General features: G+C 38.4%; 1 protein-coding gene, 2 long non-coding RNA genes and 4 other non-coding genes across 8 annotated transcripts; all 7 read right to left on the bottom strand.

Moving 5' to 3' along the window:
• Positions 1-109: 109 nt before the first annotated feature.
• LOC146510041 (uncharacterized) lies at positions 110-2,740 on the bottom strand. Its single transcript, XR_014876432.1, has 4 exons — positions 1,714-2,740; positions 1,378-1,626; positions 1,096-1,183; positions 110-1,006 (listed from the first exon to the last, which is right to left on the bottom strand). It is a non-coding gene; the product is annotated as an uncharacterized LOC146510041 (long non-coding RNA).
• Positions 2,741-7,333: 4,593 nt separating this feature from the next.
• LOC146510042 (calpain-9-like) lies at positions 7,334-14,974 on the bottom strand. 2 transcript variants are annotated; one of them, XM_085174529.1, is made up of 12 exons: positions 13,021-14,974; positions 12,792-12,880; positions 12,588-12,703; positions 10,919-11,052; positions 10,621-10,810; positions 10,469-10,534; positions 10,214-10,299; positions 9,589-9,660; positions 9,243-9,400; positions 8,936-9,093; positions 8,645-8,656; positions 7,334-8,506 (listed from the first exon to the last, which is right to left on the bottom strand). In XM_085174529.1, exons 1-12 carry the CDS (start codon positions 13,251-13,253, stop codon positions 8,309-8,311), a joined length of 1,512 nt encoding a protein of 503 aa, XP_085030655.1. In that variant the 5' UTR covers positions 13,254-14,974; the 3' UTR covers positions 7,334-8,308. The 2 variants fall into 2 exon arrangements, with proteins under 2 accessions (XP_085030655.1, XP_085030654.1); XM_085174528.1 differs by lacking the exons at positions 8,645-8,656; positions 13,021-14,974 and having other exon boundaries at positions 12,792-12,992.
• A 2,696-nt stretch (positions 14,975-17,670) lies between these two features.
• On the bottom strand, positions 17,671-17,743 carry LOC146510043 (small nucleolar RNA SNORD65). Its single transcript, XR_014876641.1, has one exon. It is a non-coding gene; the product is annotated as a small nucleolar RNA SNORD65 (small nucleolar RNA).
• Positions 17,744-17,836: 93 nt separating this feature from the next.
• On the bottom strand, positions 17,837-19,581 carry LOC146510044 (uncharacterized). The gene is made up of 3 exons (XR_014876428.1): positions 19,439-19,581; positions 18,551-19,052; positions 17,837-18,355 (listed from the first exon to the last, which is right to left on the bottom strand). It is a non-coding gene; the product is annotated as an uncharacterized LOC146510044 (long non-coding RNA).
• LOC146510045 (small nucleolar RNA SNORD49) lies at positions 17,903-17,980 on the bottom strand. Its single transcript, XR_014876636.1, has one exon. It is a non-coding gene; the product is annotated as a small nucleolar RNA SNORD49 (small nucleolar RNA).
• LOC146510046 (small nucleolar RNA SNORD65) lies at positions 18,430-18,503 on the bottom strand. The gene has a single exon (XR_014876640.1). It is a non-coding gene; the product is annotated as a small nucleolar RNA SNORD65 (small nucleolar RNA).
• Positions 18,858-18,929, bottom strand: LOC146510047 (small nucleolar RNA SNORD49). The gene has a single exon (XR_014876637.1). It is a non-coding gene; the product is annotated as a small nucleolar RNA SNORD49 (small nucleolar RNA).
• Positions 19,582-19,652: the final 71 nt, after the last annotated feature.

Here is a 19,652-nt window from a genome sequence, read left to right on the forward strand (position 1 = left end):
GGTCTTTACCTGATCTCAACATCAGCCTTGGTGTAGACAGTAAGAACGAAATCGGCAGTCATGTTGGGTTTCATGGTGGACGGGATGATCACATACTCTCCAGGTTCCAGACTGTGTAGTTCGGTCAGATCGCTGTTGAAGCTGTAAAAATTGGGTGTCTTCAGGGGGTTGTTACCATCAAAAAAAGAGGACCCTAGGTGTCCTTGCGGGGTCTGGAAGCAATATGAAAGTTGTTAAGTGCAATGAAATTGTTTCCTGACCACCGGCTTGTCTTGTTCAAATTATTTAAATGTGGAATTTGCTTTTAGTTGGAGTTTGCTATTTGTTTCCTTACCCCTGGTGGAATCTGTTGAATGTGAAAATGGGGAAAAAGGATGTCAAACAGTTTTCAAATCACTCAAAAGGGCATGTCTATAACAATGACAAGAAAACACAGCTCGGCATCATGGCCTGCTGAGTGGGCCTCCCTGAGTTTGTAAGTCATGGTCACCCCTCCAGTGAAGTCTTTGAAGGATTCTGATGGTGACCCCCAATGCATGTCTGCATATGAACCACAAATTCTGAAGCAGCCAAAAGAGAAAAACGTGTGTCTTTATCTGGTGTTTGTGCCGCACATGTGTGTGTGTGTGTATGTGAGAGAGAGAAGAATGGTTTTTACTTGGCATATGCCTTCTCCAGCAGTGGAACCCAGAACTCATTTCCACATGTGCTATGTGCTAACAACAACTGCTTGTTGATTGTTGGCAGATAATCATCAATGATTACATCTACCCACTTTCCAAACCTCCAGAACTGAAACAGATGCAAGATAATAAAACTATTGTATTTTATAATGTAGCTCCACTGTGAAAGCAATATCTCATCAGGCTTGTTAGTTATTAATTCTTTACCCTGAAGTGAAATATTCCTGTGTAATTCTTGAAGGACTGGTCCAAAAGCACAACTTGTGCCAACAGTTTTTTTTTAAACGTCAGTGCTGATATTGCAGAAAGAAACCAGCAGTTACCTGTTAAAAGAAGACAAGTAATAGTTTTATCAGATGTGCCACATTTAATTTTTGTCATCTTTAGTTATAACCAAGACATTTTTGCGTACCCACAAGGCCTTGCCCGAAGTCAAATCGTGAGGCTCCATCAATAAAGAAAGCGGACTCATCATTGATTTTTTGTAATTTCAAAATATCCTAGAGGAGACAGTGAAGAAGAATCATTTGTTTAACACTTAACACTTCAAACTGGCCAAAGGAAACCTGTACTGTATTACACACATACACAAAAAAGATAAATACATTTACTTCAGTAAGAAAAAAATAGTATATAATACTATATGATGATTTGACAATAAGTACTTCAAAGTATTTGATAAAAAGTATCTTACTGCCGGTCGTTCTCCTGCGAAGTGCTCAGATCAGGCAGGTCACCCAAAGAACCACTGTTAGGTGGGAAGGTGTTGTCCACAAACAGTCGCCCGCTGCGGAGGCAGTCAGCTTTTATCTGAGCAAAATCTTGCTTTTTAAACTTGGCAGGGTTGGAGGGGCTTCCGTCGCTGCCATCTTGGTAACGCAAGTTAATGACAGATGTGCAAGTTCCAGTTTCAGCCATGATGAGCAAAGGTTTCAGACAGACTCTGACGCAAGAGAAAAATTAACTGAAAGACTTTTAAACTAAAACTTTGCATGCAGAAGCTTGTGTAGAGATGACCAGAGGTTTTTACCTGTGCACGGCAGCAACAGACAGCTGCTTCCTCACAAGAGAAGGCTCTTTGAGTTGGCAAATATGGTATGTTCAGCTCACAGCCTCTTTCTTATAATCACACACCCTTACATAAGTCTGGAGTCCCACCCACCCCTAAAATTGTAGGAAAGCCATATGACAGATTACTGAGACGCTAAGCTTGGAAAAAAAAAAAAACAACAACAAAAAAACAAAAAACAATTTTCTGGGGGAAAGATTGACTTGTCATAACACCTGAGATTTACACTGCCTTACATCAAACCTAGTAAATTTCTACAAATCCTGTTTCTTCTTCAAGTAGAAGTTAGCACACGCTGACAACATCGAGGAGTGAAAAGGGAATAAATTTTTTTTTAAATTACTACCGTTTCCATAATATTTCCCCCTCTGCAATAAATGGCTTGAATGTGTATAGCTTTATTTAACGGTATAAAAAAGTCGATTGTTAATTTATCTTCAGCTTTGATAAATCAGTAAATCATAGTAAACGCTGGCTGAGTTTATCATGTCTTTTAAACACTGCAATTTGAAACCTCACTCAAATCACTTCTAAATTATAGGTCATGAGTTACAAATATTATGAAATAGAATAAAAGTACATAAGATGTTTGTGTCATGATAACGATAGTGAATCGTTTGGACAAGTTTGGGTTTGAGGTATTTTTCCACATTTTGACTAACTGCAGGAAAGAGAACTGCGTGTGCATTCCCATCAATAAGAAGAACAAATTACTGTTCATAATATTAGTCAGACATCATTAAATAGGGGGTGGACACATTAATGGTAATATCTACAAATGAGCTGGTGCCTATGTTGGTGTTTTTTTGAGTTTTACAGGAAATCTGTGGGTCAGTATAGGTGCTTCCTCGCAAACACTTAAATAACTTTAATGACACTTACGTTTATTTAAAGCTGTATATGTATTATTATACATGCTAATTATAGTTACTTAGCGAGGGAGTTCAGAAGGTCACCTTCAAATCAAGTTGTCCTTCACATGTTGAATGTCATTCAGCTTTAGTAATGTGTCCCACACAGGGAAAACCTGTGTGTCCCATTTTGTTTGCTGGGGCCTGGTTAAGCTACAGAAAAACCTTTTTCTCCTTAAACATACAGGTGACCTAAACGTTTTCCCTGCTGTATGACTCCAGACAAAGGTGTTATCACATAAACCCTGAAGCATGGATCCAGACGTTGTGAAAACTTGCTGCAGGAACGATCCTCTGCCAGCAAGTCCAGGCAGTGCAACAGTTTCCTCCAGGCCATATCACGTCTTCTCTGTGCACTTCCATGTCAGTAGGACTGTCAGTAGAGCTTTTTCACAGCAGGTATATTAACAGTAATTACTGCAATAATAGCAAGCAGTTATTATTATATTTAAGTATTATATGGTGCCTTTTGCCTTGCTGGTTCTAACTTCGTATTTATTAATGGAGACACTTGCAGCCATCACACAAGTTAACCCTTTCATGCATGAATTATGACAACTTCGTTGTATAAATAAGATTTTTTTTTTTTTAAGAAGTTTTCAAAGAGTTTTTTAAATATCCACTACAACATACATTTTGACTTATGGCAGGGTATGGAGTGACACATCAGTGTCCAGTGTAGTGGTTTATGTGCAAGTATACCATCAACACTGACACAAATACAAGAAAACAGCCTTTGACTGGCTGTCCACTGTAGTGACTGCTATGCTGCTGCAGTGCATTTTTGTTTGTTTGCTTTTCATTTCAAACATATTGAATATAAATATATAGAAACAAACGAATGACCGAATGTAACCTTTGATTTCTCATAACACGCTCTACTTTACTAAGTATAAAGGTACGTTTAGAACAAGCACATTTAACTCATTATTATATTCAACATTCTTAGACTTTCTGTTGGGTGATTTTTTTTGTTCTAGTTTTGCGGTGCTTTAGGTGGATCATATTCTAAAAGTTTTTTTCCACATTTAATATTTCATTTTAAATTTCTTGAAGCATAAAGCTATGTGGTTTTTTTTTTATTTTTATTATATGTGGTTAGTTAAATGATCAGTGTTTATAGACATTATGTGTCTGTTTTTGTTCATTTGGATTTCTTTGAGCTGTTAGTACATGTCTCTTAATTATCTTATGTTCTCCTTGAGATTTTTTCTGTTTAGCAGACCTCCTTTGTTCTTAAAAGAACTGAAAATGTTTTCATCCACCTTTACAAGCTTGCACATGTTTTTTGCCTGCAGGCCTGCAACAGCTTCCACATCTGCACTGCAGTCATGGCTGCACTTAAACTTTTGTATCATTACAAAAATAGTAAATAATGAACAGTTGTGAGACAAAACTGAATGTAGTAAATGTCAGGGGAGTAACATCAAGGACGTGATAAACAAAACCAAAAGGGAGAATTTTTAAAATGCGGGTTATCTTCTCTAATCTAGGAAATAATCCAGCCGAGACTAGGAGTGATGGACACGTGAGAAGAAAGTATTTTCCTTACAGTTGGGGTGAAGGGAGCGCCATTTGTCGCAAAGACCAAAGTCGCTCATGTACTATTTGATTATTATACTGTTTTGATTATTTGTGGACTGTCAATTGCGCTGAGTTCCTGCTGTATTCAACCTATGCATTTCTTCATTTACTCTGAAGTTGAAGTCACCCCCAAGAACAAGTGCACAATCCACGTGTTCAGAGAGTACAGACAAAAAAAAAAAAACATGGAGGAATGAGGGTGGAAAATACATTTCAAATTAACTGCCCCTTGTACAACAAACTTTATTTTCAATTTTCCAGTTCTTATAAATTGATAAGTAGCATTGGATTAAACTGTAAGTAGGTTTTATGTCATTGAACAAAATATGCAAAGCTTTTTGGGATCAAACACAAGAATACAAACAAATTCCAGCAGAATTTCAAATGATTGATCTAAATGTAAATTCCATGTGCTGCACAGTGAGTACTTTAAAAATCTGTCCTTGTTGTGCAAAGGTGAGCTTATGATAAACCTGACTGCATTTCAACATAAGTACTTACGAGGACCGGTTCAGCGTGTCTTCAGATGGATCTCAACCAGCTCACTTTGAGACATCTGAACAAAGTTTGAAACTGTGAGACACTTGAACTGATCAAGTCAATTCTTGACAAATTTATTCTCACTTTGTGTTCAGAAAACCAATGATCAACACTGAACAATGTCTAATCCTAACCCTAACTGTTACGTGCCAAGAGATGTGGCTTTGCTTTTGTGTTCTTTTTATCTTCCAAGTGTCAAGCCCCCACCTATTGGCCAGTTCAAAGTTGATTGGCATGTGTCTATTGGCTGATCTGTGCACAGTTGGCCAATCACTCTCCTGGGATCACTACAAATGAGCAGCTCCCTGGCCAGCTGGTGGTTGCTGGCTTCTGCTTTATAACAAACCTTTGTGTGAAGGCTTCTTTGTCTTGTGTGTGGTGGGAGGCTGGACAGTAGTGATGGGTAGATGAAGCTTCATGAAGCACTGAAGCTTTTCATCCAATTGGTTCACCCCAGCGCAAAGCATCTTGAAGCTTCATTTGCTCTAGTAGGACATCTACTGGACGTAAAAATATTAGTTGGCATGAATTTGAAGAGTGTGGCATTTTGCACACAGCCTGTAAATGTCAACAACAAAAGGAGTGTGTAAAACATCTATATTGTAGTGATGGCAGTATACTGTGTATATTTATACTGGCAGTATGGAAAATGATCATTTGGAAATGCTTAAAATGGAAATGATCATTTACTGTGAGGTGAGGTGTGGTTGGGGTGTGGACAGTGGTTGTGCTTTTGTAACGTTAAGGTATGGACAGCTACACACTGAGGCTTTGAGCCTCAGTCCTGCCCACATTTTATTCTGTAAAAACTAAATTTTCACTGCTTTTATGACCTTTTTAGTGGGGAGAACATAGCTAGGATTTAATGATTTAACAAATTTTTTAAATCCTTTGTCCTCCACAATGCTAAATGGCTGGGAGTCCTCAATCACCATGCTAACCAGGTTTTCATCTATTTGAGATTGTTCTCCTGAGGAAAGACAACAAAAACAAAGCACAAATATAAATATTTAATAAATGACAAATTAAAAAGGCATGAACATTTTTTTTGTATCGAAAAAATATCGAACCGTGAATTTTGTGTATCGTTGCACCCCTATTAGGTAGGCCTTTTGTTTTGCATTTTTGTTTTAGTTAGGTCCTGGAAGCTATCGACCTCTTTTTGTTTTATTAATTTCTTTGATTTGGCTCAACCTCCCAGTCCTCCTCCCCAACCTTTTTCTTTTGTTAAGTTTGACTATTAAGGCCAGCAACCAATAAATCCTGCCTGATTCTTAACTGTCCTGTTGTCCTCCTCCTTCATTGATTGTGGTTGTCCAGTGTTGCTGTCTCCTTCCTACCTATACCTCCACCATGGTGGGGGGACGTAACACTAACTATAACCAAATTGTAACCCTGACAATAAAACCACATTTTGACTCTCAAAAATGCCTTCAAACTTGTGGGGATGGGCATTTTTTCCCATGAGTGACTGTGTTTTCCCAACAAGTATCCAGTCTTTAAGTCTGACATCATTAGCCGTTTCCGGGTCCAAACTCTGCTTCTTGTCCCAAAGTGAAACACTGCGGCATCACTGAGAGTTAAAAACGGTCTAATTTCTTTCATCTTTAACAAAATGATCAGTGTGGCTGCTCTACTAGGTGTAATAATTAAGTTTAACATTCAGGCATCCATGAAAACAGAATTTATGAAGTTTAACAGAATTAGAAGTTAGGAGGTCATTAGCTCGCTAGTTTCCATCTAAATATAATACACCATATTCTGACTGAGAGATTTCTGAAAAAATTCAAACATACAGTTCTGCTATCACTTCTGACATAAATGAAGGCAGAAAACTAAACACCAGCAACTTTTTTAGGGTTACTAAAGTTGTACTAGCTGGTATATAGGGATGTGCTACGTGGTGGCTAGCTACACAGCTATAGTTAGCATAATGTGAAACTGGAGGATGAACGCCAACTTCTTTCCACTCGATAGTAGTTAATGTGAGGGTTCCTGATTGTTAGGGACAAATACAAACGCATGGCAGGATTCTGTAAACGGACCAAACTTCAGTTAGGAGAACAACTGAGATAATCCATCTACAATATGAGGTTAGTCATTAATATACCGCTCCATGGGCTGGGCTGAAGGTTTTAAAAACTGAGCTTTAAAACGTGCTGCCGATGAACAGCGATAACATAAACCTAGAGAGGCTGACAAAATAAAACAACATAGCGCAGTGGTGGGACACGGTTCCAGCAGCAGCCTCTGATGTTAACTGGCAGCCCTTTATAGACTGCTGCTAATTGGCGCTCAAGCCACAACATTATCTGGGGTTACATACTAAGCTAAACGAATAAACTACACAAGCTTTATTTATATCAAGTCAATACTGTTGGTGCAGTGTGTAATTTTCTAGCTTTTTTTAAATCTTATAAATATTTTCCTTATGGCAGCACAGTGTGTGTAACGGTTTATAGTGAGAATTTCTTAATGTTGCAAATAATATTCTCTATTGAGTTTTTCTATTGAAATTTCTATTACGTAGAAGAAGAAAAAAACTGTCAGAGCTGAAAAATCATCATGTTTTATTTTCTTATTTTTTCTGAACCCCAATTTAGAGTCACCAGTGAAGATGCGTGTCTTTGGATTGTGGGAAGAAGCCTGAGTCCTCAGAAGGGGAGAACATTCAAAGTCCACACAGAAGATCAGGAGATTAAACCAGGAACCTTATCCACTGCATCACCACATCACTTCTTCAAACTAACTCCCAGTGTCCACAGAACTTATTCTTTTAAATAATTATTATTCTGTTTTATAGAAATTGATGAACCTGGCCAACTATGAGTAGCATTAGCATTGTACATTTTAATCATTTAGCCTATTATTTCTTTTAGGATAAAGTCATGTTATTTATCAGTATTTAGTGCAAAAATGCACTACATGGCTGCATTTTGCCTGTGCAGGTTGAAATAAATAGAAATGCCCAGCAAAAAATTATATTGGGAGTATTCTAGACCAGCGGCCCCCAACCTTTTTTTTGTACCAAGGACCGGTTTATGTCCAACAATATTTTAACAGACTGGCCTTTAAGGTGTCGTGGATGAATACAACAAAATAAAACCAGTACCAGTTCCAAAAAAGAGATTTATTCATAAGATATGGGAAAAGACCCGGGGAAGCATAGTTAACGATAAAAACAATTTAAAAAATAACTATAAAAACCCTGAAAACCCTAAATTTCACACCCGAGCCTCAACTCTCGCGGCCCGGTACCAAACGACTCACGGACCAGTACCAGTCCATGGCCCGGGGGTTGGGGACCGCTGTTCAAGACAACCCTGACAGTATGAATCATGTGACCATTTTTAACCCCACCACCCATATTTCACCACTAGCAGAGATAACACAGCTCATGTCTGGCTAACCAACAGGAAATTACCCAATGGTGTTGTTTGTTAAATAAATAATTCATGTATTTTATTATCCTGAGTTAATCATATTAATCCTTCATTATGTGAAGGATTCTTTACATGATCTTATTCGTCAGTCTTGGTGTAGACAGCGAGAGCGAAATCCACAGTGATGTTGGGTTCATAGGTGGATGGGATGATCACATACTCTCCAGGTTCCAGACTGTGGAGTTCAATGAGATCTTGCTCAGAGCTGTAAGTCTTTTCTGCCTTCACAGGCCTGTTCCTCTGAAAGAAATCCTGTTGCAGGCGTCCTTTTGGAGTCTGGCAGAAATATAAAGGAATATCTATAGTGAAATACTCTCCTGAGTCTCATTGTACATTGTTATTAAAGTTATTAAAATGCTGAATTTACTTTTGGTGCACAGACAGTTTCATATATTTGTTATTGTTTGTACTTACCCCTGGTGGAATCTGTTAATTGGAAAATGGTAAGATTAACTTCATTAAACTGTTTCACAGGAACCAGTTTCCATAGTAACTTTAAATAATGAATGTGAAATCAGCGAAGACATTTTTTCAATATTATTGTCATTATTGTCTTACTAACTCAGCTGCTCAATTAGGAAAGTACTCGTGTCTTCATAACAGGGTGATTCAATTGTTTTAAAGATTTAGTTTCTTGTCCTTCAGTATTCGGTTGCAGTATTTAACAATTATTTAAATTAAAGGGAGCACATTGAGAATGAATACCTTATAGATGGTAAGTCTAGTTCGGTGGAGGCGTATCTCATTGCGATTTCCCTGCTGAGGTTTCTGCATCAGGGAGAGCACAATGTTTTTGTCTCCTGGCTCCTTCTTGTCTATAACAGTCACTCGAATGCGATACTGAGGGTTTGTTGCAAAGGTGGCTACAGAGAGTGAGGAAACATTCATCTTGTTAATTACATTTTAGAAATTTATGGTGGGTTTTGTGTTTGCACAGATAAAACAAACATGTAAAAACTATATTACTATTTTAGTGATAGTTAAAGTTTAGATAGGAATGAACTTGTCTTACAGTGTTTCACATTGCCACCTGCAGATTTCCCTGCTACCCAGCTGCCATCGTAAATCATGCATTTCCACTGACATTTTAAGTCTCCATCAAGAAAGTTAGGGGTCTCACAGCAGATGGATACGTAAGCAAAATAGGAACAGAAGTCCTCCATTTGCATCCTGGCAGACGGATAAGCAGATAGAGATAAAAAAAATATATATATATACATAAAATATCAACCAATAAATAATAAGATGTAAACTCTTTGGTATTGCATCAAAATTATCATATGATTATTTTGTTTTTGAGTTTTTAAAAGCTTTTTTTAACTACTGAGAGTAATCAGTGTGCAAAACTTTGAATTTACCAGAACTCTCCGTTGTCATGGTCGAAACACTTTTTTCGAACTTCTGGACTTACTTTGTCCCACAAATCTGACCTGAGAACACAAAACAAATAAGTTAATGACAGACTTTAATGCTGCAAAATAGATATATTTTATATTCAATATATATATACTACACATACAGCATTTCTGTTCTTGAGGTCGATAAATATTTTGCACTGTGCTGAACACTCCCCTTCAATATGTGAGAGTGTTTGCCATTGTTTTTAATTTGGCTGGAAGTTCATAAGTTGTTCTTCTTTATATTAGAAAGCATCCTGTGATCATCCACCGCTATTGTTCTCTGTGGATGTCTGGCCATTTTCATTTTGCACAGCATACCTACGTTTTCTCTCTCTCTCTTTTGTTGACCACTTATTGTTCCAGCTATACTGTTTATCTTATGTTTAGAAATTCTTGCACTGCTTGTTGTAGGTTTGCATAAACAGCTTCTGATTAAATTATAATTACAATTTTTTTTTCAGTTTTTTGCCCGTCTATTTATCATAACACTGTGAGTTGATTATGTGTAGGTGCAACGCTAGTACAAATTGTGTCATTGTCAGCGATATATGGACGTTGTATGTTGTTTAATTAAGTCAAGTACTTGTCGCTCCATTTTCCGTTCCACTCCTGTCTGCCCCATGGGTTCATGACTCGCACCAGTCGTACTTTGGAGCCGTTTAATTCCACCTTCAGATGAAATAATGAAGTAAAGACATCAGGTATTGGAAATGCTTCAGTAATGGTATCACATTATCACATTCATTGATACTATCACAATTTTTGCAATTAAGTTTTCTTAGCTCTTGTTTTCACTCTTTTCCTATGGTGAACGTAAATTTCTAGCTCCTTGGTTTACCTTAGTGACACCTGTGATGGAATAGGCATGCCCATTCACCAATCCAGTGTCAGAGACCAAAGCACCCTGAAAAAGACAGAACAAGGGTTGTTTTTTTTAATCTATTGTTATTGATTTTTGTTGGGGGGTTTTTTTGTTTGTCTGTTTTTTACCTTATTGTGGTAAGTCCAACAACAAATCAGTGATTGGCACCTAGTTGCTCTGATTAATGTGAGCCAAAGATCACCATGGCCTGCTGAGTTCATCTCCTTCAGTTTGTAAGTCTGGTTTACACCTCCAGTGAAGTCTTTGCAGGCCTCTGATGGAAACCCAGCATGCATGTCTGCATACGAGCCACAAAGTCTGAAGGAGGCACCCAGAAGGAGAAACATTTTTAAATCAATGACATTCATATCAGAAATGTGACCTTCTAAACTGATTTACATGAAAGTGTGACAAGTTTTTATTTACTTGGCATATGCCTTCTCCAGCAGAGGAGCCCAGAACTCATTTCCACATTTCGAGGACACAAACAGTAACCGCTTTTTGATCATTGGCAGATTGTCATCAATGACAACATCTACCCACTTTCCAAACCTCCAGAACTGAAACAGAGAGGACAGCTAAGAATCAATCAGAGGTGGCAAAAGTACCGAGATTCTGTACTTTGATCTAGATTAGATTTCTGTACTAGAAGTAAAGATACTAGTGTTAAAAAATACTCCAGTAAAGGTTGATGTACTGACTCCACTTCTTCACTTTCTTTTTAAAAGTAATAAAGTACAGGCTCTGAAATGTACTCAAAGTAAGAAAGTAAAATGTAGCTCTTTGGAGGACATTTCTAGGATAAGCTGAACATCAGCAGAGAAACAGAAGGCAAATTCAAACACCTCCATTTTTTGTTGCCTAGATTGTAGGCGTGACTTTGCCTCTAAACAGAAAATAAATAGGCAAGAGGTTAAAGTGAGATTCAGCATGTAGGGCAGGGGTGGGCAACTCCCGGCCTCGAGGGCCGGTGTCCCTGCAGGTTTTAGATGTATCCTTGAACCAACACAGCTGATTTAAATGGTTAAATTAGCTCCTGCAGTTCTCCAGAGGCCTGGTAACGAACTAATCATGTGATTCAGGTGTGTTGACCCAAGGTGAGCTCTAAAACCTGCAGGGACACCGGCCCTCGGGGCCTGGAATTTCCCACCCCTGATGTAGGGCCTAAAATCAGTTTCAATGGCTCAGAGTGGAGAAAAGAATCACAACTCACAATAATTTCTATTAAGAGCTCAATTCAGTGATAGTTCAGGCTGTGGTGATTTGATCATTATCCATCCATGACAGTAAAGCAAACTAACCTGTTTATCCTGCACTGACCTGCAATGTTTTTTCAAGCAACCTTTGAATAACACAGCAAATCTGCCTCAGCTTGTTTTTCAGCAGGTTTCACAGCATGAAAAAACATTGTGCCCCTTGTACTGGGGAAAGGGATTATCTTTCATGTGTTACTGTTTAAGCTCAAATCAATTTGATGTTTGAATGGTAAATGGCCTTTATTTGTATAGCACTTTACTAGTCTCTAAGGACCCCAAAGCGCTTTACACATTCAGTCATCCACCCATTCACACACTGGTGATGGCAAGCTACATTGTAGCCACAGCTGCCCTGGGGCGCACTGACAGGGGCGAGGCTGCTGGACACTGGCGCCACCGGGCCCTCTGACCACCACCAGTAGGCAACGGGTAAAGTGTCTTGCCCAAGGACACAATGACCAAGACTGTCGGAGCCGGGGCTCGAACTGGCAACCTTCCACTTATAAGATGAACGGCCAACTCTTGAGCCACAATCGCCCAGACTTGCAGTGACGTGAAACAATAACTCACCTCAAATATGTTAAAACAAAAGTAGCGAGGCTGTTTGGAAAATGTATGGAGTAGAAAGTATAGATATTTATTTAAAATGTAGGGAGTAAAAGTAAAAAGTTGTCAGAAAAATAAATACTCAAGTAAAGTACTGATACCTGAAAATTCTAAGTACAGTAATAAAGTATTTGTACTTCGTTACTCACCACCTCTGAAATAATTAACCACAATGTGTTGTGTTTCTGTTTTGTGACAGTATTCTTTAGACACATTTATTAATCCTTTGTTACCTTGAAGTGAAATATTCCTGCATAGTTCTCAAAGGACTGATCCATTGGCACAACTTGTGCCATCAGATTTTCTTGGAAGGTCAGCGCAGATATTGCAGACAAAAACCAGCAGTTACCTGTTTAAAGGAGGAAACTAATAGTTCTCCCAAGATGTGGAACATACTTGTCATTGTCATTAGCTATAGGCAAGAAAGTTTTGCTTACCCACGTCGCCTTGTCCAAAGTCAAATCGTGACATACCATCTTTACTGAAAGCAGGCTGATCCTTCTTTCCTTGTTTTCTCAATAAATCATTGAAAAGACAGTGGAGAAAAATATGATGTTGACAAGTGTGTAAAAAGAATCAGTTTTTCCTACTGTACAGAAACGCTAACTTACAATCCATCAGATTTCGAAGTGAAAGAAAAATAAATATATTTAAAATGATTTTACTGCCGGTCGAAGCCATTTCACTTCACTCTCCTGTGAGGAACTCATATCAGGCAGGTCACCCAAAGAAAGACCGTTTGGTGGGAACTCATTGTCCAGGAACAGTTCTCCTTTCCGGAAGCAGTCAGCTTTTATCTGAGCGAAGTCCTGATTTTTGAACTTGGCAGGGTTGGAGGGGCTTCCCTCGCTGCCATCTTGGTAATGCAAGTTGACGAGACAAGTTTCAGATTTAGCCATGATGATGATCAAAGTCGTCCGACAGATTCTGGTGCAAGGAAAAAAATAATAATTCAGAGACACCTAACTCCGTGTGAGAGCTATCATTGAAAGGAACAGAGATTATTACCTATGCACGGTGACAACCAACTGATCCCTCCTTGCAAGAAGAGTTTCTTGAAATTGCAAGGTGTGACATGTGCAGCACACACCCTCTTTTATATATTGACAATGTATTACATAAGACTGGAGTCCCAACCCTAAACATGTAGATTGGATATAATGTTTTAAAAAAAAAAAAAGATAGAAAGGCCTCACTCTGAGCCTGCTGTTTTGTCAGATTTGATGAATTTCCACAAATCTATGTGGCAAAGATATGTTAAAGACCAGTTAGCTGATGCCCTTGGCCCTCTCGCTAGACATCTCTCGCCCACTGAAAGAAACCTCGGAGTGTTCCTGGATGGCTCTTTTAAACTTGAGAAACAGGTGTCCACTGTGGTAAAAAACAGCTTTTACCAGTTGCGTCAGATTTCCAAAGCAAAGCCGTTCCTTCCTTTAAAGGACCTTGAAAAGCTTATCCACGCATTTATTACATCCAGATTGGACTACTGTAACTCCCTCTACTCGGGCCTCCAACACTCTTCTCTTTGCCGGCTTCAGTTAATTCAAAATGCAGCTGCGCGTCTTTTAACAGGTACGAGAATCCATGAACACATAACTCCAATTTTAGCCAAATTACATTGGCTCCCTGTTAAATATCGCATCGATTTTAAAATTATTTTGTTCACTTTTAATATTCTGAATAATTTAGCGCCCACCTATCTCTCTGAACTACTCCACTTATACAATCCCAACAGAGCACTTAGATTGTCCAACCACAGGCTCCTAGCACAACCTAGGTCTCGAATGAAGTCGAGAGGTGACCAGGCCTTTGCATCCGTGGCACCTAGACTCTGGAATAACCTCCCTGTTCATATTCGTACTGCCGAGTCTATCCAGTCTTTTAAATCACGTCTTAAAACGTATTTTTTTACTTTGGCTTTTAATTCTGTCTAGTTGGCTGGTCTAGCTTGTTGTGTTGTTACCTATTGTTTGTTGTCCTCTTTTATTGTTTGTTTTAATTGTATCATGCTTTTACTGACTGTGAAGCACTATGGTCAACACTGTTGTTTTAATATTTGCTATATAAATAAATTTTGATTTGATTTTTGATTTAAAGAAAATACATGATCACTTGCTTTTATCTCACCCTGTTCCTTAGCATACTCCTCTGTCATACTAATGCTCTGCATGGCTTATCCCTGTGGTGTTCCCGTTTCCTTTTGTGTCATAGCTCCTTATTCAACAAACTTAGACAATATTTCCAATATGCCTCCTAAACTTCTGAGTTTTTCTCCAACTATTAAACAAGGTATTTAATTTATCTACCTTCACTATGTCGAATCATGTTTCTGCAGCAGAGGCAATAAGATACACGTGCATTGCCTCTTTTGATTTACACCATCAGACAATATTGGTGACTTTTGTTCAAAGCTCATCTGAAAAAAATGTGAGGTGTAGTGATGGGTCCAGCAACACTAACGCACAGGCGCATATATCAAGCTCACAGAGTGAAACCTGTATCGGTGCGTGTGTCGCTTTAAGAAAAAGTCACGTGATCGATACAGTTGCTGTATCGCTCATTGCCAACGCGCCAAACTGTGTTTAAAAGGTACCGCATCCGCCAACGGAATGAGTCGCCACCAATCCCCCCCCCCCCCCCCCCCCTCTCACGAAATTACTCTCGCAAAGATTAAAAACAAACAAACAAACAAAAATTACACATCTCTCCATAACAAAATGGAGCCCGAAAGAAAAAAAAATGTTTCTGCTGTGTGGGATCATTTTGATCTTTTAACTGCAAATAGTTTGTCTGTCTTTGTTTCAGTGTAATCCATCAGCAATGAGACTTGCAGTGTAAATTATTTATTTCATTTTATGCAGGTTTAATGTCGCATCTTTTCTGCATTTCTAACACAAACATAAACACCTCAGTGTTTAGGCATTACAGAGCCAAACATTTTTTGTATTAACATGTGTTTAATTATTTTGAAAACAAGCATCTAGGAAGACTGTTCTGGACCAGGCAGTCCTGAATTTTATTATAGAGGACTGCCAACCCCTTAGTATTGTGGAGAGTGTCAAAGAGAAACATTCCAAGATCAGAGGATCCTTTTACGTACTGGGGGAATAGGATGACATCTTATTAGAACCTTTTCCACCTGGCTTTACATTTTTTGTGTACCCCAGCTTCATCTATGCCAGTCAGTTTTCCAAAACTGGGGAAATGGTGTCAAAAAAACCAACAAAAAAACCAAAAAAAAAAAAACACGCAATAAACTGAATGCAAAAACATTGGATAAACTTATTTTTTTGAATAGAAATTTATAATAAACTCTGAGTCAATTACATTTAAATGGGCAATATTATATTCACAATACTTTCAGTTTAATTTTCACGTAATGTCATTCACAATATATTTTAAAGATGTCTACAATATTTGAAATGTAAAAGATATAAAATGATTCCATAGAAAGTACAATACCTTACAGTGTATACAAGAATGACTAGGTAATTGAGTCAGTGTCTGTTGTGAGTCTCAAGTAAGTTGCCTGCAATGATATTTAAGGTCCAGCAGGTGTCAGTATGGAGCAAAACAGCAACACTGTCTACACCATAGGTGTCAAACTCTGGCCCGCCTAATTACATTTGGCCCGCGAAGCCATACCAAATTATTATTAGAGCTGGCCTACTGGTATTATACAGCTAATATATGTATTGTTTAGTATTAAGCTTTGCTTGTTCCATATTCAGTTTTTCAGCAAAACTTGAGTCCCTAAGAAGAGATTCATTCTTAAATCTGAATGAAGATATTTTTTTTTCAATTAATATTAACGTTAGCCCACGACCTTGTTAGTTTTGAATTTTGGCCCACTGTGTATTTGAGTTTGACACCCCTGGTCTACACAGTGTTGCTGTTTTCCTAGTTTGGGGAATGTGCTAAAACGCTTTATGAAGCCTCATCTACCCATCACTAGTGAGGTGATTACAGCCTTAAGAAACATGCTCCGTGTTTGCCATTTGTCCCTATATTTACAACCAACTATATAAAATGCTTTGCTCTGCCAGCTGCAGAGAGCGCAACTGTTAAACAATTCTAAGATAAAATCACGAGCTCACTCAGTCATTAAGTAGTGGAAGGGGAGTACACACACAACGTAAAGTATTCACCAGTCCAAACTTGTTAAAGACATTTTCCGGAAACAGACGCATTTGAGCTTTAGAGTTAAATTTAAGTTGATTCAACTTTATTGCCAGGGCTGACTTGGAGTTGCTCATCTTGCTCATTAGACTCCGGTGAAGAGCCAGGAACAGAGCTACCAATTCTGATTGTTGAAACATGTTCTGAAAAGTCAGTGACTTTCCACCTAAGAAAGCTAAATTGCCATTTTTTGAATGACTTTAGTTCTGAAAGGTGCTATACAATTAATAAAAAATAAATCTAATAGAAGCATGATAAGCACCCACCAGCCACTTCATTATTCACAGCAGCCAGACTGCTTTACAACTCAGTAAATTTATGTAGATTTAGTTCAAACCTGACACTGATTTTCAGAGTAACAGGGTTGCTGATGGCAGGTTCTCATTTCAAGCTGCTGTGAGGCAATCAGACCCAAATCTGATGTTCCCTATATTTTGTCAATTCAGTTGTTCATTTCAGAGCAGGACTCTTTGCAGTAAATTTGGAGTAAAGTTACAGTCACCCGATGTGGTTCGAGTCCAAGTCAGATAATATTGAAAGCCAAGCCATTAAAACACTTTGAGACTAAAAAGTAAAAGTCTGTATTTTACTGAGCGCCAACCAGGTGTTGTTGAATTAAAATTCAAGCCTATCGTTTAACACAATGATGAGAACACTGGTTTCATGTCAACAGTTTATTCAAATTACAGCAACATCAGCTCTTAAACATCAAGCAATAAATGCTTTCCATCTTCACATAAAGATCCAGTCCAAGTCCTATTTTCACCTGAGAGAAAGGAAATAGACTGAATGATGTGCAAAATAAAAAGCCAACACAGATTCAAGTGAAAATAGGCTAGCAATTCCACAAAGAGTTTCTTTACTGCATCATGTTATTTTTCAAACTGCATCACTGCATTTCTCCAGCAGAGGTCACACTAAACAGACCACATTATTGCTAAAAGACAATTATAGGACTTATGACATCTGACCATTTAATCAATAACTTAACATGCATGTATCTTACCGAGCTCTGGATCCATGTATACTGAAGCAGAGTCTCTGCAGCCACTGAATCCAGTTCTGAGACATAAATAAGAGGAAGTTAATGTCAAGAAGCTTTCGTCTAACAGCAGAATGTAACGCTTCCAACTTTATGTTCAGAAAACCAACAATCACCACTGAACAATCTGACGGTAATTCCAGCTTTTCAGTTTAGGTTTCATCACCACAATTAATAATAAGTACTTGTCATATAGAGGAAAAATGTTACCTGATAAATTCACTGGACAGTGAACTAAGTCATCATTTGACAGACCTGATAATAAAAAAGGAGACATCAGAATATGCAGCACACTTTGATAAGCATCATTTTCTTTAATTTGAAGAGACTCAGAAAGGTGGATTAGAGACAATCGTCAGTTGTCGCATCTGACGGCACTTCCTATTCCAGGTTTTCATCATTGATACAGCCACTCAGGGCTCATAAGACTCTTAGGAAATTCATTTCCAATTAACTCCCCTTTGCACAACAAAGCACTGTCATTTAAATTTTAAAGTATCACAAAATGATGAATAGCATTGGATTCAATTTTAAACAGATTTTATTTCATTGGACAAAATGTGGAAAGCTTTTTAGGATCAGACAATTATACAAACAAATCCCAGCAGGATTTCAAATGATGTCAACTCTATGTGGTGCACAGTGAGTACTTTAAAAATCAGTCCTTGTTGTACAAAGGTGAGCTTATCTTTAAATACAGTCAGGTTTGTTATAAGTGTACTTACGAAGACTGGCTCAGCATGTCTTCAGATGAATCTCAACCAGCTCACTTTGAGACATCTGAAACAAAGTTCAAAATGGTGAGCCACTTGAACTGATCAAGTCAATTCTAGACTAATTTATTCTCACTTTGTGTTCAGAAAACCATGATCAACACTGAACAATCTGCCGGTAATTCCAGCTGTTATCAGTTTAAATTTCATCACAACAGAAGCAGCCAGTTTTTCATGCTTATGGGCAGGAATGGAAATTTACCTGTGTGTAACAAATCCATATCTGTCCACTAGTTCAGCTTTGAGTGCACGCACCATGCAGACAAACACCCTTCACGGATGCTCAAGTTCTCTTCCTTTACCTGGAGGAGGAAACCGTGAGCGTGTAGTTCATTTGTTTTGACATGCATCAGAACTACATGGGTTCAGAACTATTAAACCAACCTATGATCCTGGTTTCTCATCCTCTTATCTGGCATCTTCCGAGTAGCCTGAAGAGCAAACAGAAGTTAACTTCTACTCATGTGAACAGACTTATTACCACAGAGCTATTTTGAGACCGAGGCTCAGAACAGTGAGTGAGAAACATCGTCAGTTATCGCATCAGACGGCACTTCCTATTCACAGTTTTCATCACGTTTACAGATGTATCAGACAAACAGCTGGGTCCACTTTATGATCACTCACCTTCCAAGGAGACCACAGGAGGACTTGAACAGAATAATTTTTGTACTCATACTGTGACCCAAAAGTGCTAGGTCCACCTGAGTGTGAAGGAAAATAATTATTTTTTAAATCCTTCTATGGTGTTCATATTGTTACTCAGCCATTTGACAGCTTTCTGAAAATTCAAAATTCACCATTTTATGTTCTTCACACAAAAAGAGAATGAATGGGTTTGAAATAATTTGCATAACCACTTTTTATCAGTAGCATAAGTGCGTCAGACTTTCAGAAATATGATTTTCCAGACTCATGGCAGACATGAGACATCGTGGAGGCATTCGATGCTTGCATTAAGATATGCAGAAAGCGAAAAGCACAGGACCAGCAGTCCTCCCCACGTGGCTACAACATCACAACTAAGAACAATGCTAACCTTCAACTTTAATGAACTGAAATCACGACTTAAACACGCTTACAAACTAACCTTTAACGCAGGGCCTTTCATCTAAAACCGCCGCAACCTTCTCACGTATCAATGCACTTCGCAAGTTGAGCGAAACTAGCGACATTGAACCACACTGGACGAGAAGAGACCAAAAGGACGAACAATGTGCGTTTGCGCGTTTTTATACTGCGGCTGTCGCGGAAATAAAACGTCAGTGCTACTTCGGCTTTCTTCGCATTTTGTCGGAGAAAAC

The sequence above is a fragment of the Neolamprologus multifasciatus genome, chromosome 10 (genome assembly GCF_963576455.1).
Source record: "Neolamprologus multifasciatus chromosome 10, fNeoMul1.2, whole genome shotgun sequence".
Classification (NCBI taxonomy): domain Eukaryota; kingdom Metazoa; phylum Chordata; class Actinopteri; order Cichliformes; family Cichlidae; genus Neolamprologus; species Neolamprologus multifasciatus.

Bases quoted from the DNA above. Each gene is read 5' to 3' on its own strand.
- LOC146510042 (XM_085174529.1), bottom strand. From the start codon at position 13,253: ATGGCTAAATCTGAAACTTGTCTCGTCAACTTGCATTACCAAGATGGC. The intron at 10,535-10,620 runs GTAAAAAACAGA...TGTCTTTTTCAG, and splicing joins GTTGGACTTACCACAATAAG to GGTGCTTTGGTCTCTGACAC. The intron at 9,094-9,242 runs GTAAGACAAGTT...CACTCTCTGTAG, and splicing joins AGGTGGCAATGTGAAACACT to CCACCTTTGCAACAAACCCT.